The following is a 16,297-nucleotide window of genomic DNA, read 5'->3' on the forward strand; positions in this document are numbered from 1 at the left end:
CAACGGGCTTCGAGGGGTGGCTCATAGTATAACTTAGCATGTCATTCACAACTTGCACACTCGAAGTAACGAGGGCCGGAATCCCCCGGTCACGGGACACTGGACCCGGAAGGGCCCGTCTCGAGCGGTCTGTCTGCTCAACCATCAACCAGCGCTGTAGTTACCAGTTCTCCAAAGATAGCTCCGAAGCAGAGGATCACCCCGCTCTCCACACCACTACTGTATTTGTAAAGCAGTCCTACATGGGCTGACCCTAACTTGTCGACAAAGGGTGAATTTACTGAATTGAAGCCGACTGGAACAACACCACCTCACAAGCCACGAGTAAATTGCACATGGGACAATCTCTGCATTTGCACGTTGCTATTCAACGAATGACTCATTTATCTAACCAAGTCGACCACTACTAAGAATAACTATTACGGTCGATGACAATGAACAGCACGGAGTGTTTCAGATCTCCTTCCTAACAATCAGCCGTACCCGTACCGAGGTCAGACCCCCCGCGTACCCCAGAATCGATCGGCAATAGGACGCGTCTTCCGAAGTCATCGGGGAATTTCTAGAGCGACCTCTAAATACTCCACTGCCTCCGAGCGCCTTTTGATGAGGCCTACAGTTGGTAAATCCTGCAGTGACGGAAGTTTCCGCGACCCCACACGGGTCAGAATAGCTCTCCGCCGGCGACTGCGGTGAATAGTGAATAGCAAACCGTATACTTAATAGTGGCCGACCATTCAGAGCCTGTAACCGCATAGAGTATACTAGTATATTCCGTACACCCCGCTGACCAGGGACTGTGCCAAATCAGCTTCAGAGCGAATCCTAACTGTTCTTTCTGTTTTCTCGCACTCAATCTCGAACACGACCGACATGGCATCCACTGAAGGCGAGCTTCCCAAAGTATACATACCTGCAAAGCAGGCCCAGGAGTATGCCGAATCTCTCCTCGTCGAAAACCAAGTCCCTGCGGACAACGCCGCGACAATTGCGCGATGTCTGGTTGAGGCCGACCTCCGCGGCGTCGACACGCACGGCCTCAACCGACTGCCCTCATACATGGAGCGCCTGCGGCAAGGCGTGATGAATGCGAAAGCCACCCCTTCTCTGGACATCAAAACCCCTGTTGTGGCGCTGGTCGACGGCAACAATGGCTTTGGGTTTCTCGCCGCCACGGCGGGGATGGACTTCGCCATCTCCGCCGCCAAAACATATGGCATCGGCATGGCCTCGGTCAAGCGATCAAACCACTTCGGCCTGGGGGCCTGCTACGCCCTACAGGCTGCCCGGGAGGGAATGACGAGCCTGATATTTACCAACTCGTCCCCGGCGATGGCGCCCTGGGGCTCCAAGAAAAAGATCGTCGGGGTATCCCCGCTCGCCTGCGGCGCCCCGGGGGGTGTCGAGAAACCGTTTATCTTGGATATGGCGCCGTCGACAGCTGCGCGCGGGAAGCTCTACAAGGCAGTTCGACGGTCGGAGAACGTCCCCTTGGACTGGGCTCTGGACGCGAATGGGTTTCCGACTGATGGCCCGGCTGCGGCTCTCAAGGGAGTCATGCTCCCGATGGGCGGTCCCAAGGGGTCTGCCTTGGCCATTATGATGGATGTCTTCTCGGGTGTTCTATCCGGATCGGAATTCGCCGGCGGCGTGACTGGGCCCTATGACCCCTCTAAGGCGTCTGATGTGGGACATCTTATGATTGCCATCAAGCCTGACGTCTTCCTGAGTATTGATGAGTTCAAGGGCCGTATGGACCTCTTGTTCCAGAAAATCACCCAGTCCGAGAAGGCGCCGGGCGTAGGGCGAGTCTACTTCCCAGGAGAGATTGAGCAGCTAAACCAAGAGTCTAGGCTGAAGACCGGTATCCCATATGTGGAAGAGGAGATTAAAGCTTTGAATGAAGAAGCCCGACGGGCTGGATCGAAAGTATTGCTGGCTGGATCTGTATCTCTACACCGGTAGAAATCTCCGAGCACATGCAGGCGCTTTGCTAATAGTTTTTGTGAATACTTGAAAATTCCTACAATGGCAGGCCGCAACGTATTCCATCATCTCTTAAATCAAGAAGACGTATGATTGTAACCAAAGAGCATACAACAGAAGTCTATCTCAGCAGCCACTAGGCCTCGCCAAGGCCCGTGGGTTTATGGGTTGGGTCCAAACCCAATGTGTTTCTTACCGGGCTTTTAGCTCGATAGGCTGAACCTGTAGACAAGACTGTTTTTATAAACAGTTTATATGTTTCTAATGTGGGTATTCCAGCAAAAAGATATTCAGCCCTATCTGTCTGTAAAAAGAATTAATTTTGATCATTGAAAAATATTATATCAAGACAGCTGTCTTATGTTATATTATTCTTTTACTTTAGAAACTTATAGCAGAACTTTGTTTTGGATTTTCTTATAGCTGGAAAGATACTTTAAGACAGATATATATAAATAAGATAGATACTTTTCTCAGAGTACTATAGTTGATTTGAATAAAGTCGACGAAAATAAAGGGCTTCAGTCTATGGAATTTGATCTTGCTGTAACATCAGGTTTTCACACCGCAGAATGTTGTTGGGGCGCGGTCCAAAAGATCCGAAATACTTTCCTCTGGCATGCATACTACCGATATCGATAGTACGTCTTTCTTCATTCTTTCTTACTCCGCTGATGCCCGAGGTTCCTTATCGAATCCTCGCACAGTTCGATGTTGTCGCCGTTTTCTGGCTGGACCAGCATCTATGTGCGTCTCCCGCCAGATGTAGCAGTCCACCACTACGATCAAGGATTCCACGAAGACGGAGTCACCGCGCTAGAAGATCAGCCGCCGGGCGCCGGCACTGGCCAGGACACTATCCGGTTCTCCGCTGGTAGCAGCTGGTTGAGATTGCGGACGCGCGTGTGGAGTGGTACGTGGACTTTTCCCACGAGGCCGCCCAGCATTACGAGCGCTTGGGGTACATCATCGACTGGTTTCAGACGCTCGCGGTCAGTGCCGACTGTGTCTTGATTGACCTCGAGCCGATGGATCCGTGTTCACTGCGCACCGGAACTATGGTCGGTACTCCGCGGAGAGAGCAGGCGCTGCTCGGGACGGAGCGCAGCTTCCTTTCTCCTGTTTCTGAAGGTATCTTGATGGTCCTGTTTCTGAAGGTATCTTGATGGAAGGCGTGATGTATCAAATCCGGCCTATTTCAAAGTCTTGGGCCTGCTGATACTCCGCTGTGGGATACTGGGGAGACGGCACGCGATATGAATAAAGCTTTCATGGGGCTATGGTCGTAGAGGGGTTGATGGTTTTGTTATGTCTTCACGAGGCGCGTCCGTTGTTGAGTTGCACGCCTTCACGGCCCTGAAGTATCTGGCTATCTTGATGAAATTATGCTATACCGCGCTGACAAGCTTGCTGTTGCAGGAAATTAAGACTAGATCTTGTTGGTGATTTGAGACAGATGATTCGGGCTCCGTTTCACGGTTTGTCAGTGTGAACAAAACCTGACTCGTCGATCGACCCTGTCGGCCTAAAACCTGCTGCTCAAACCATATAAACAAATAAAGCAGAGTTGTCAACCGCATTCCAGGTTCCTTTTGGAGAAAAGGACAAAAAAGCAAAAACATACAACAGAAGGGATTCACTGGTGGTCACCCACCCAACTACTAACCTCCCGGCGTGTGGCTTAAGTACGGCTGAGCGGACGGGAAGCCCTGTTTTCCACACCCTGTGGTCGTATGTGCTGAACGTTGAGTACAAAAGTTTCATATTCCACAGGGACTATCTTCGGAACAGCTCAGCAGATGTTGTTTATTAGATTTTACATAAAATATATATATATTTTTTTAATTTAAGCTGTAGGATAAATAGAGACAAACAAGCCTTATAAAACTCTTACGTATAGTAATTTAGGGGTCGAAATACGAGAATAAATCTTAGCAAACAGACAGGGTTTTCTCACCAGCGAATCATCCTATAGATTGTATTCTGTGTGGACATAACAGTGAGGACACTTCACTTCATTTTGTATTCCTCGCCCGCTGTTTTGCTTACCATCGTTCTAAGCACGCAACAACAAGGGGGCGGTATACTTAGGCTATGCAGTTATAGGACTAAGATGAATCTCGGGAATGAGATTCTCACCGTGAGAGACAAAATACAGGTCAATAATGAAATCAGTACATTATCTCAGAGCGCATATAATAGAATCTTTGTTAACGTAGTCAATCAGACTCAGAAAGCACGGCGAGTTTCAACAGTCTGGAACAATCACTTTTCTCCCCTTGACTGCTATAATCCAGTCACAAGCGAAGTGCAGAGAGATGACACAGTGACGAACAGAGAAAAAAATGTGAAATCAGTGCTGCCCCTTTCCAGAACTGGCTCTTCCAATGCCTCGTCTGCTTGAGCGTATTTCAATTCCAGCGGCGGAGAACAAACCGTATAGCTTGCAGAGTGCCTTGAATTTCAATGAGCAAATACAATGGGGCGGCCCTCTTGCTGCCCCTGCCGCCGCCCATAGCTCACACCGTCGACCCTCAGGCCTTTTTCATTGAGTAGAGTGATGGTGTCACCGCTGTTGGAAAGAGGGCAGTTGGGTACCTCGAACTTCCGCATGGCCCAAGGAGCCAAGACCGCGTTTCGCGGCAGGTCTTGGGTCTGGCCCGCCGAGTTGTGGAAGCTCCATGATTCCAAGGATACTTCGTGACTGGTGAGATTCCCCAGCGTGATGGACTCTTTGGTCCGTGCCGCTCGATCGTCTGCGCCCTGTGGGTTGACCAGTGCTTCCGTGATCGTTACCGAATTTTCCACGCGATCGACGGGTAGCACGTCTGTCCATGTCACTAATGGTTCCAATGCGTGGCCATCATTATCATCGGTGTGGACAGCTTGTGAGGCGAATGCAAGGAGAACACCTGTCCAGTGATCGTCGTACCGAATGAGCAGACCCCCGTCCTGGAACACCCCATCATCATTCCTGAAGTTCAAGATATTTCCCTGGTTCATATGAACATTGTGGATGCCGTTTCTTGTTTTAAACATGGAGCCGAACACAAAGATGGTTGCTTGGGCCTGAATGGCCTTCTTGACTTCGGGCTCCAGGACGTCGATGAGGTCATTGTTGACTCCAGGGATGTCGTGGGGAAGAACACGGCCTTTTTGCGACGTGAAAAGAGCCCCCCGGATGTAATCAAGGCCTTTACCGTCCAACTCGTCTACTTTTCTCATCGGGTGGAAGCCAAAATCGAGTTTGGCGAGCTTCTCGGCAATGGGGTGGTTGACAAAATCATGCCTCACAAAATAGGCAAGCCTGGTCTCTTCATCTCTGGATTTGATGTTGATTGCTGCGCGGAAAAGTCCAGGAATCTCTGATGGTCTGTTCGGATCTCGGGGCCCACCCCTGTGGTTGCGTCGATAGCCAGGGTCGAACTGAGGGGGGTTTGCTTTATTGTCATGGTAGTATAATGAGAGATGGGGAGACTCGGGGTCTTCGTAGCGATCTTCAAACTCATAATGGACCGGAAGGGCTTTCCAAACTCCGTAATCCCTGACCGGCATTGTGTTTACCAAAGATGTATGAAGATAAAAGTAGATTGGAATTTTTGTGTCAGTGGCATGCAATGTGACGAAGGTAAGGTTCCATGTCAGAGTTCGACAGCATTTTTATATCTCCTAAAATCATCACGCACAGGATGTTGGCTGACAACACTAATTCACCATTTTCTGGGTTTCTGTTATCACCGCTGATACATGCCTTCTATACGAACTCGCTATCGGCTGACTGTCGTATTGTCCCAAGGAAAGCGCGAACAAAGAAAAGGCTGGTCTTCGAGTGTTGAGATCTCCCAAGCAACCTTCACTACAGCAGGTTCGTATATCAATGACGGAGAAGCAAAGATCTCTTTGTCGTCTCTTCACATCCAGTCGATCTGTACATCTTATGTGACGGATGCTGTCCATGGTACGACCTTGGTGGCCAGATCGTAGCGAACGTTCGGGCCGTACTCGTATTGCGTCGATCCACTAACCTTCACACACCCCATAAAACCTAATTCACTACCCGTTGTCAATGCCGCCCCCACATCCGTGTTGGTCATTTCCGCATGCAGCACTTTAATCACACTTCTAATATGTGCGGGTCTCTAGTATAGCAATCTGGATCCTCTAGAGCCCTTCGCTTGCTTCTTACTTCAGCTTTCTATGTCGTGTTGAGAAGGGTTTGAGTTGCACCTTCTCGCATGCACCACCCGCTGGATACGGGCCATGTTTGACCTCCTCGCAGCCCTTCCTATCCCAGCCGGAATCTCGTATTGGCAATGATGTGATTCTGGCTTCCTCTTGCGATGTGTAATTTGATGCTGGCGTGAGTCGTGTCCAACAACAAACTGTGTACGACTCCTGGGATTTATCTCGACATCTTCTAGCACAACGCTGGATTCCATTCAGGTCAGCTAGATGAAGAGAGAAAAATATGTTATCAGCTTGTCTATCCCCACTTCCTCCACGCAACCCTAAAAACGAAGAAGAAGAAAAAAAACAAAATCCCACCTAGACACACTTCACAGATGTATATATCGTCACTTTGCATGTCTGCTATTATTAGCCGGGTGAAAGACAGGTTCACATGTTGCATATGGAACTTCATTTCATACACTCAGCTTCCATATTGCAAGGGAGGATTGAGCGGATTTTGAAACCGTCTTTTCAGAACCCCCTCACCCGCACAGGGCCGACCAACGGTTTACTCAGAAAGATAGATACGATGGAATTCCGCACCTTGTCTCTGAGGTCGACCTGGCTTCGCGCGGTGCTACGGCGGCCGATCTCAACCTCACCCCGCAATCCTTAACCATGAGGTGATCTACCGGTCCGATCCATCTTTTTTTATTCTCACAAACCAGGATTACTCTCATCACACGCAACCGGTTGCCCAAGATCTACTCAGTCACTTCAATCCCCCGTGATATCACGGCCTATTATGGGCCCGGAACGCGTTGCATGGCATTCATCGGTGGAGTGTTCTTGTGCTGGAATGGATGCGTAGCTATATCTAATGAGTGGGACATTGCATGGCCCTCCGACTCAAGTAGGGCCATGGTGTCCATGCGCAGCAGTTTTGTGCCCAAGATAGTCAAATGTGGTTCCGTATGCGAAGGCCCCGTCGGATACCCTCTCCCCTATGATCATCAATATTTACTGCCTGTCGCTCCATATGATCGTGATGCGAATTCTGTACCTAGAATAGGGTTCCAAGCGCATGCGGCGGCCATGAGACCATATCTGTAAGCCAAATTACCAAGAACCTCCGATCCCGTCACAATACGGTGCTGTGGATGCTTTCCACTGATGTGCAGTAATCGACAATCTGGATATAGGGTTTATAATCAAACAAAACTCGCCTTTGGATTGTAGTTAGTAGATCCGTGAAAATCCCCAACCCTTAATAGCTCTTCCCGTGGGAACCATTATTTTTTCCAACTGGTGTCGCTCTAAAGGAAGCACTTATAAGAAAGACCTTTCGTCACTTTTGTGTTTTCTTCTCTTAGCTATTTCACTACTTGATTTCCCCTCGCAGATACTATCCTGTCTTGGCCGAAAGTCCTACAACAGAAGAGTAGAACGTATGTTCGCATTCCCGCATAAAGCCTTCAAACAGAATCAGCTATAAAGCGGTGGAAGGAGTTTATCTGAAGAGCTGAAGACACTGTCCACAAAGGATCTAGCATTAGTTTCTTGTCCGACCAACCCGATTCTGTAGTGATCCTCCCCAAATAGGTCAGTCGCTACACATGGACAAAGTGATACTGCAAAAAAGAAAGGAAAAAGAAAAGCTTCATCTCTATTAGTGATTCAATAAGGGCCACGCTGAATTAACCTGGGCGTGGATGAGCTCCTTTTGATCCTGCTTATACTTTCTGCTGGGCTCGATGCCATGTTGCGCGCTTACTGTGTCCAGCCGGTCTATGCATGCTCTCGCCCTGCATGCAGTGGGAAAAATTATCCCTGGTCCGCAGGGGCTTCCTTCCGGAGATGCGCAGCGGGAAAATTTCTCAGGTGAGTTCCAAGGGGACATTCACTCTCCGCATCGCCAGGTGGCGTTGGGATTGCCGCTTGTCGTCCGAGACTCCCGGCTGCGCAATCCCCGAGTCGGGAACCACCTCGCATAACAATAAGATGTTCGGGCATCTCCGACCATCGCACACAGTGCATCTGATGCCGGGACGCGAGCGAAAGATCGTAAATACTGTCTTCATTTCCTGGGTCTTCTATGGCTCGCGCGCAGGTTATGCTCTTGCGACAAAGCGGCACAGTGCAACCGCAAAACCGCAACCACAACCACAACCAGGCAACAGAACAGACCGGAATGAAACGCTGCGGGAGGAATTCGCTAGAATTCAGGAGGCATCCGTGGCCAACGCCTGCAGACGCACCAGCTCAGCGTACCTGCCGCCGCGGGCCAGCAGCTCGGCGTGGCTGCCGGCTTCGACGACCTCGCCGGCATCCAGGACGAAGATGCAATCGGCGTTGCGGACGGTACTGAGGCGGTGGGCAACAACGACAGTGGTGCGGCCGGTGGCGGCCTGGTCAAGGGCGCGCTGGACGATCTGCTCCGAGGCCGTGTTCAAAGCAGAGGTCGCCTCATCGAGCAGCAGGATAGTTGGGTTGCGGACAAGGGCGCGTGCGATGGCCAGGCGCTGCTTCTGCCCGCCGGAGAAGTTGCCTCCCTTGGCGCCGACCACGGTCTCGAACCCGTCGGGTAGGCTGGTGATGAAGTTGTAGATGTTAGCGTCGCGACAGGCTTGCACGAGGACCTTCTCCTCAACCTCTTCCGGCCCCTCCACTCCGAGCAGAATGTTGTCGCGTATCGTCCCCTCGAACAGGGTGGGCTCCTGGCTGACCAAGGCGATCCGCGACCGATACCGATTCACATTGATCGTGGTGATGTCCGTGCCGTCCAGGTAAATTGCACCACCGTCCGGCTCATAAAACCGCTCCAATAGCGCCAACACCGTCGACTTGCCGCATCCGCTGGCTCCGACCAAGGCGACCGTCTGCCCCGCTGCCACCGTCAGGTCCAGCGCCTTCATCACGGGGCCGTGCTCGCGGCGGGTCGAGTAGGTGAAGCGCACGCCGCGGAATTCCAGCGCTCCCATCGACGTTGTGGCCGCACCCTCAGGCCCCGTCCGGCCGTCGGTGCTCCACGTGTCGACCGCGGGCACGCGACGGAACAGTGTGCGCAAGGAGCCAGCCGCGTGCTGGGCCTTGCCAATGTCGTCGGCGAAGGTGAAGACGTAGCCGGTGGTCTGGGCACCGAAGATGACGGAGCCGAAGCAGAGCAGGAAGCGGAAGAGGTCGTACTCGCCGGCAGCGATCAGCGTGCCTCCGTACCAGAACCCTAGCGCCATAGAAGCAATAATGAAGGCCTGCGAGAGCGCGAAGAGAATGGAGGACCGCAGAGTGGAGCGAAGCGCCCGGCGGCTCTGCGCCGTCAGCTGGCGCCGATATTCGGCGAGGACCGCGGCCTCGCGCGTCAGCGAGGCGACGGTGCGGATGGCGGCGGTCGCCTCGCATGCGAAGCTGCGGATTTCTCGTAAGTGGCGCGCGAGGCCGCCTGGAAGCGGGCGAGCATGTAGAAGCGCAGGAAGGTACCGGCGATGAGAAAGGGGATGGTCGCCATGCACACGAGGGCGAGCTTCCACCCGATCGCCAGGGCGACGGCGCAGGCGGCCACCAGGGTGATGATCCCGGAGAGGATCGTCCCTAGCGTCGCGCCGGACATCCCCTTGAGATTGCTGGTCTCGGTCGCCAGGAAGGAGGTCAGCGCGCCGGACGAGTTCGCCTCCTCGTCAAAGAAGGCGACGTCCTGCCGCAGGATGCACCGGAAGGCATGGCGGCGCGCATTGCGAATCAGCTTCTCCGCGCAGTACGCGAACGCCGTCCCCTGCACCACGAACCCCAGCCACACGAGAATTGCCAACATGAAATACATCCACGACCAGAAGTTGATCTCCTGCCGAATTGTGTGGCTCTGGCTGAGCGGGAGCGCGAGGTTGGCGACGGATTTCGCCAAAAAGACCGAGGAAGTCGGATTCGCCCCGCCGGTGACCAGCACCCCGCCCAGGCCCACCACCATCCACGGCCATTCGCGCCGGTTGAGGCGCAGGATCAGCTGCATCGTTGCCCACGCACCCGCCGAGACCACTTCAGGAGCGGTTGTCGGGACCGTGCTAAGTCCCGTAGTTCCCGGGCCAGATTCCCGGTCGAGCTCCTTCTTACCAGCCTGCTGCTTCTCTGCGATGACGTTAGACGTTAGACTTGGAGTGATCTCGCCCTGGGCCTTGGCGGCGAGGTGGCAGGCCTCCTCCTCTTCGGCCTCCTCGTCGTCCGGTCGGCCCTGGGGTTGTTTCCCCTCTTCCTGGGCGCCGGCGCCGGCGCGAACACCTGCCTGAGTCTCCACCAGGGCAGCGTAGGCGCCAACCTGCCCCATCAACTCCGCGTGGGTCCCTTGCTCGACGACGCGGCCCTCAGAGACGACCACAATCTAGTCGGCATTTCGGATGGTGGACAGGCGGTGGGCGACGACGATGGTGGTGCGGCCGGCCGCGGACTGGTCCAGCGCAGCTTGTACAATGCCCTCGCTACCGGGGTCTAGTGCTGAGGTCGCTTCGTCCAGCAGCAGGATTCGTGGATTGCTGACCATGGCGCGGGCGATGGCAATGCGCTGCTTCTGGCCGCCGGAGAGGAGAAAGCCACGTTCTCCGACGTGCGTTTCGTACCCTTCCGGGAGGGCGGTGATGAAGCCGTGAGCGTTGGCCAGGGTGGCCGCCGACTCAATCAGCCCGAGGATCTGGGCCCGCGGGGCCGACTCGTACTCGGTGCCAATCAGCCCGTAGCGGATGTTCTCGAAGATGGTCGTCGCGAACAGCACAGGTTCCTGGCCGACTAGGGAGATCTGGCGACGCAGCCCGCGGAGATTCAGCCCGCGGATGTCCTGGCCGTCCAGGGCAATGCTTTCGGCCACCGGCTCGAAGAACCGCTCAATCAGCCCGATCACTGTACTCTTCCCCGAGCCGGAGGCGCCAACAAGCGCCGTCGTCTTCCCCGCAGGGATGCGCAGTGAGAAATCCCGCAGGACCGGGATCTCCGGTCGCTGGGGGTAGACATGCGATACCCCTTCAAAGATGATCTCGCCGACGACGTCGTCCACGGGGTGGCCGGAGTTCGCGAAGGGGTCGATAGGGGAGGCGCGATCGATCAAGGCGCAGACCTTATGGGCGGCGGCGATTGCCGCCATAAAGGCTTGATGGTTCGGGGTGATGTTGCAGATAGCAAAGGCGCCCAGCGTGATGGACATGACGACGATCAGGATCGATCCGAAGTCCAACAGCCCCTGCACCAGATAGCGCGACCCCTGCCAGAAAGCGAGCGAATAGGTCAGGTAGACATAACACATGATGAAGGCGTTGAACAAGCTCGTCGAGGCCTTGGCCTTGAACCCCCAGCTCTCGGCGCGCGCCAGCTGCTCGTCGTACTGGCGGGTGAGTCGGTCCTGGGCTCCAAAGGCCAGGATCGTGCGAATGCCCCCGACGCACTCTTCGACGACTGTGCTGGCCTTCGAGTACCGCGCGAGGGCCTCGACGTGGTACTTGACGATGAAGCGGCTCAGGATGCCGAGGGTGAGCACGAATGCAACCACGGTGGAGGAAAGAATCAGGGTGAGCTTCCAGCTCTTTACGAAGCCGATCACGAAGGCGGCGATAAAGCTGGAGGCGGCGATCAGGGTCACCCCGACCTTTTCGGAAATCCGCTCCTGGATCAGATTGGTGTCGGTGGTGATCCGCGACGTTAGCTCGCCCGCGCTCAGGGTGTCGAAGAGCGCGATGTTCTGCCGCAGGGTCGAGGCCAGAAACTGAACGCGAAATTGGGTGGCGATGTGGTCGCCGGTGTAGATGAAGGTGGTGGTGGCGATGTATGAAAAGACAAACTGGCCGATGGCAATGTACAGAAAGTACAGGCTGTAGCGATTCACCTCACTGCGCAGGTGGGCCGTGGAGGTTCCGTTCTGTCGTCGAGAAAGGTACCGAACGTGCTGGAGAGGTTACCAAACACCAGCACACTCAAAGGCTCCATCGCGCCTGCGACGATGGCGGCGACGGTCCCCAGCCCCATAAATAGCCAGTCATTGCGCGTTGCATAGCGAAACAGGGTGGTGTATCCTACATTTGGCACGGGGATGTCGACCTGGCGCGCGACAATCTGCGCCTGAGCTTGGCTCAGTGTGGTAGTCGCTTTCTCCCTATCTTGACTGAGAGAAGAGGAATTGCTGTCATTGCCCTCAGCAGGCGTGTCCGCACTGCCAGAGGCACACTGGTCGCTGCTGTCATCAGCAAAGGCCATTAACGTAATCGGACACCGAACCGGCGCGACACCGAACCGGCGGCCGCGCCGGCCCTCACCAAAATCCTCAACATACTTGACCACCTTGACCATCTTGAAGCCGGAAAACATGCTTGGATTGCCAAATTACCCTGATTCTTGGTGTTCTATAATATGACTGATAAGAATGAACGTATGGCCCTCGCTGTTGAGGCTTTTCAACGCGGAAAATTCTCTACAAAGGCCGCGTGCGCTGCAGCTTTTGACGTCAAGATTAGCACCTTCAAAGAACGCCTAAATGGCGTCAAATCTCGTACTCAAAGAGGTGCTAATTGCAAGAAGCTATCCTCAATTGAAGAGGACATGTTAAAGCAGTGGTTTCTTGATATGGCACGCCGCGGATTATCTCTTAGAATCTGCGATGCTCGATTCTCAGCCGAACTGCTTCTCCAAGCAAAAATGAAGCCAAACCAATATGAATCTATATCAGAACGCTGGGTCAATTGCTTTGTTAAACGCCATTCTGAATTGAAGTCTAAATTCACCTCGAAATATGATTATCAACGTGCTAAATGCGAGGACCCCCAGCTGATCCAAAAATGGTTTGAATTAGTCCGTTCTACAATTCAGAAATACGGCATTCTCTATGAAGATATCTGGAATATGGACGAGACTGGATTCCAGATGGGAATAGCTTCAACCGTACGTGTAATCTGCGGCTCCGAAACACGAGAATCACGGGCGAAGTGTATACAGCCTGGAAACCGCGAATGGGTAACTTCAATTGTTAGAATTTCAGCCTCAGGAATAGTCCTACTACTACAAATTATTTTTGCAGCGCAGCATCACCAATCGACTTGGTACGAGGTCTGCCCAAAGTCTTACTATATCAGCGTCAGCGAAAATGGGTGGACTACTAATGAGCTTGGTTTTGAATGGCTTCAAAATGTGTTTAACCGATATACAGTCTTACAAACAGTCGGTTTATACCGATTACTGATTCTTGACGGCCACGGCAGTTATGCAACACAGCAGTTTGACCAGTTCTGTACAGCTTACAAGATTATACCTCTATATATGCCTCCTCACTTATCTCATAAGCTTCAACCGCTTGATGTTACGTGCTTTGGGCCATTAAAAAAGCTATATGGTCAGCAGATTTATGAAGCTATTCGCGGTGGCGAAAGCTCGATTACCAAGGTTGATTTCTTGCAGTACTATACTAACGTACATGCCAAGGCCTTCACCAAAACCAATATTCTCAGCGGTTTTTGAATTACAGGCCTTGTTCCGTTTAATTCTCAGAAGGTTCTTTCAGAGCTTCATATACAGTTAAAGACATCAACTCCACCGGCTTCCTTGTATTCGAATCAGTTATTCTACCTCGGGAAAACACCTAATAATCTGTACGAGCTGGGGAAGCAGAGGGAAGAACTGCAGGAACTCGCAGACCAAGGCCTTTCATCAATGGTTACACATGAAGTTATTGAAAAAGTGATAAAGGCAGCAGAACAGTCAATGCAGTCGGCAATCTTGCTTTAATACCAAGTTAAGCAGCTACAATCAATGGAGGCACGTAAACAAGAGAAGAAAAAGACCTCACGACGGTTTATACAGAACGGTGGCACTTTAACAGGTTAAGAAGGCTTTGATATTACGCAGGCGCGTGAAAACGAGGCTATTCAGGCTTCGGCTGCAAGGCCTCCCAAGGCACGCCGGCGGGCTCGCTGTAGCGTATGTGGGAGTGAACAACATAATCGGTTAAAGTGCCCGGTTGAAAACACCAAGAATTAATGTATATAACCTTTTTGGTATGGTTTTCAAGCTTCATATGTGAGGAGGATGTTGAGGATTTTGGTGGGCCGGCGCGGCCGCCGGTTCGGTGTCGCGCCGGTTCGGTGTCCGATTACGTTACGTCGAGGGAAAATGGCAGACCGAAATGGCAGAGGGAGTAGCATGCAGACAGAGGAAAGATGCGGATGGACGAAAGGTTCTTATATCCTGGATGCTCAAATGCTTCGCTTAGGTCGTCGCGCTCTTGGATCAATTGTGCAGCCGCTTGGATTCCCGACCCGTCGTCATACCCCTTGTTGAAGTGGGGCTACAATCATTATGAGTAATTCTGAGTTACTCGAGGAACATCCAGAAGGACTCATGATTGAAAAAGTGAGGAATAGGGGTAAGGGATTTGAGCGATGTGAGCATCAGACCAAGGGCATCGGACGAAGCAACCTTGAAGGCATCGGACGAATCCCCTTTTGCCACTGCTGATTGGATCGTCGGACGAGACACCCTGTCCCCACCATTTGGAACTGGGCCGGCATTCGTCCGAAGTGGAGTCACAGACTGCATTCCCATGGGTCTTGGATGATACTTTGACTAAGCTGGGAATTAATCCATATCCCACTCCGAATTCACTTGCACGGTTGAAACCTATTTTCCAACATTCAACCAGGCGGTACTATTCGCCACGTGAGCTCCGCGGACCGGATATATAGATAAACACGTACACCGTACGACTCGAGTTTGTCGCATCTCATCTTTCTCGACCTCAATTTGACAGGCTCTCTCAGATCCCAAAACCACAAACCATGAGCTCTCCCATTAGTGTTGGTGTAATTGGCGCGACCGGCAAGGCTGGTCAGTCGGTGGTCCAGGGACTGTTGTCGTCACCGTTCGATTTTGTATGTCAATCCGATTGCTCTTGATCTGGGGAGAAATCCATGCCCAGACTGGCTAACATGTCCACGCCCAATAGGTGATCACATCCTTCACACGCCACACCTCCGTCGATAGCGAGGCGAACCAGAAGCTCCGGGCACACGGGGTGCACATCACCGGATATGACCTCAGCCAGCCCCGCGCGGTCCTGGTCGACCAGCTGAAGGGAATCGACGCGCTGATCTCCTGCATCACGTGGGAGCACCTAGAGCTCCAAATCCCTTGGATTAAGGCGGCCAAAGAAGCGGGGGTAAAGCGCTTCGTCCCATCAGAATGGGTCGGACCCGCGCCCCGCGGGGTGATCGATATCAAGGATAAGGTCGGAACTCTCGTTTTCGTTTTTTTGTTTTTATCGCCTTACGAGTGATCAGCTAACACGACGATTGATGGGCCACAGAAACTCGAGATCCTCGGTCTGATCCAGCGAGTTGGACTGCCGTATACGCTCATTGACGTGGGCTGTTGGTACCAGGTCTGGGTGCCCAAGATCCCCTCGGGCCGCACCGACCCCCACCACAGCGTCTATATCGACCACCGCATCGTCGAGGCCGGCGACCAGCGCTTCGCCCTAACTGACATGGGAGACATTGGCCGGTACGTGGCGCAGATCATCACCGACCCGCGCACCGTGAACCGCCATGTCTTCGCCTACACCGAGGTCTTGAGCATGAATGAGATCTGGGAAACCATGGCGCGTGCCAGTGGAGAGACGCCTGAAAAGGAATATGTACGTTGAGGACGCCAGGAGCCCCGCCCAAACACACACACATACAAACGCACACTAACATGGATTTGCTAGATCACGGAAGCCGAGATCCGCGTCATCGTCGAGGAATGCCGGAAGCGACTGGCCGCCAGTTCCGAGAGCGTGATGCACCCGAGCAACATCCTCGACATCGCCAACTTCAACATGGGCCAGTACCGCATCTCCTGGTGCGTGCGCGGCGATAACACCCCCGAGTATGCCGACTATCTGGGGTGCTTGGATTTCTGGAAGCTGTTCCCCGATTTCCCCCGCGGGCGGAGTCTCGAGTCCTTCTACCGGGATATCGTCGAAGGACGCACGACAGAAACAGGGATGCTTCCTATGCCGAACAATGCTTGAAGTGTCGACGGTGGCATGCGGGGTGGAAGGGATACCAAAGGGAGGGCGCGGGGGGAAGAACTGCTGCAACTTGGCAAGTCGATTGGTTTTGTGTTTGATGCTTCCCGTAGC

At 53.2% G+C, this 16,297-nt stretch overlaps 4 protein-coding genes across 4 annotated transcripts; 2 read left to right on the top strand and 2 right to left on the bottom strand.

The window, feature by feature from the left end:
* Positions 1 to 783: 783 nt before the first annotated feature.
* Positions 784 to 1,965, top strand: BO95DRAFT_495549 (Ldh family oxidoreductase; the record flags this gene model as incomplete). Its single annotated transcript, XM_025590829.1, has 1 exon — positions 784 to 1,965. Exon 1 carries the CDS (start codon positions 874 to 876, stop codon positions 1,963 to 1,965), a length of 1,092 nt encoding a protein of 363 aa, XP_025442715.1. The 5' UTR covers positions 784 to 873.
* A 2,484-nt stretch (positions 1,966 to 4,449) lies between these two features.
* On the bottom strand, positions 4,450 to 5,541 carry BO95DRAFT_495551 (O-methyltransferase; the record flags this gene model as incomplete). The annotated part of the gene is made up of 1 exon (XM_025590830.1): positions 4,450 to 5,541. One exon carries the CDS (start codon positions 5,539 to 5,541, stop codon positions 4,450 to 4,452), a length of 1,092 nt encoding a protein of 363 aa, XP_025442716.1.
* Positions 5,542 to 8,358: 2,817 nt separating this feature from the next.
* Positions 8,359 to 12,492, bottom strand: BO95DRAFT_495558 (ABC transporter ATP-binding protein; the record flags this gene model as incomplete). Its single annotated transcript, XM_025590831.1, has 4 exons — positions 8,359 to 9,595; positions 9,634 to 10,525; positions 10,568 to 11,968; positions 12,019 to 12,492. 4 exons carry the CDS (start codon positions 12,490 to 12,492, stop codon positions 8,379 to 8,381), a joined length of 3,984 nt encoding a protein of 1,327 aa, XP_025442717.1. The 3' UTR covers positions 8,359 to 8,378.
* Positions 12,493 to 14,610: 2,118 nt separating this feature from the next.
* On the top strand, positions 14,611 to 16,186 carry BO95DRAFT_514049 (isoflavone reductase family protein; the record flags this gene model as incomplete). The annotated part of the gene is made up of 4 exons (XM_025591648.1): positions 14,611 to 15,044; positions 15,119 to 15,400; positions 15,479 to 15,808; positions 15,881 to 16,186. Exons 1-4 carry the CDS (start codon positions 14,952 to 14,954, stop codon positions 16,184 to 16,186), a joined length of 1,011 nt encoding a protein of 336 aa, XP_025442718.1. The 5' UTR covers positions 14,611 to 14,951.
* Between the last annotated feature and the right edge of the window lie 111 nt (positions 16,187 to 16,297).

Source organism: Aspergillus brunneoviolaceus (assembly GCF_003184695.1).
Source record: "Aspergillus brunneoviolaceus CBS 621.78 unplaced genomic scaffold BO95scaffold_30, whole genome shotgun sequence".
Lineage (NCBI taxonomy): Eukaryota > Fungi > Ascomycota > Eurotiomycetes > Eurotiales > Aspergillaceae > Aspergillus > Aspergillus brunneoviolaceus.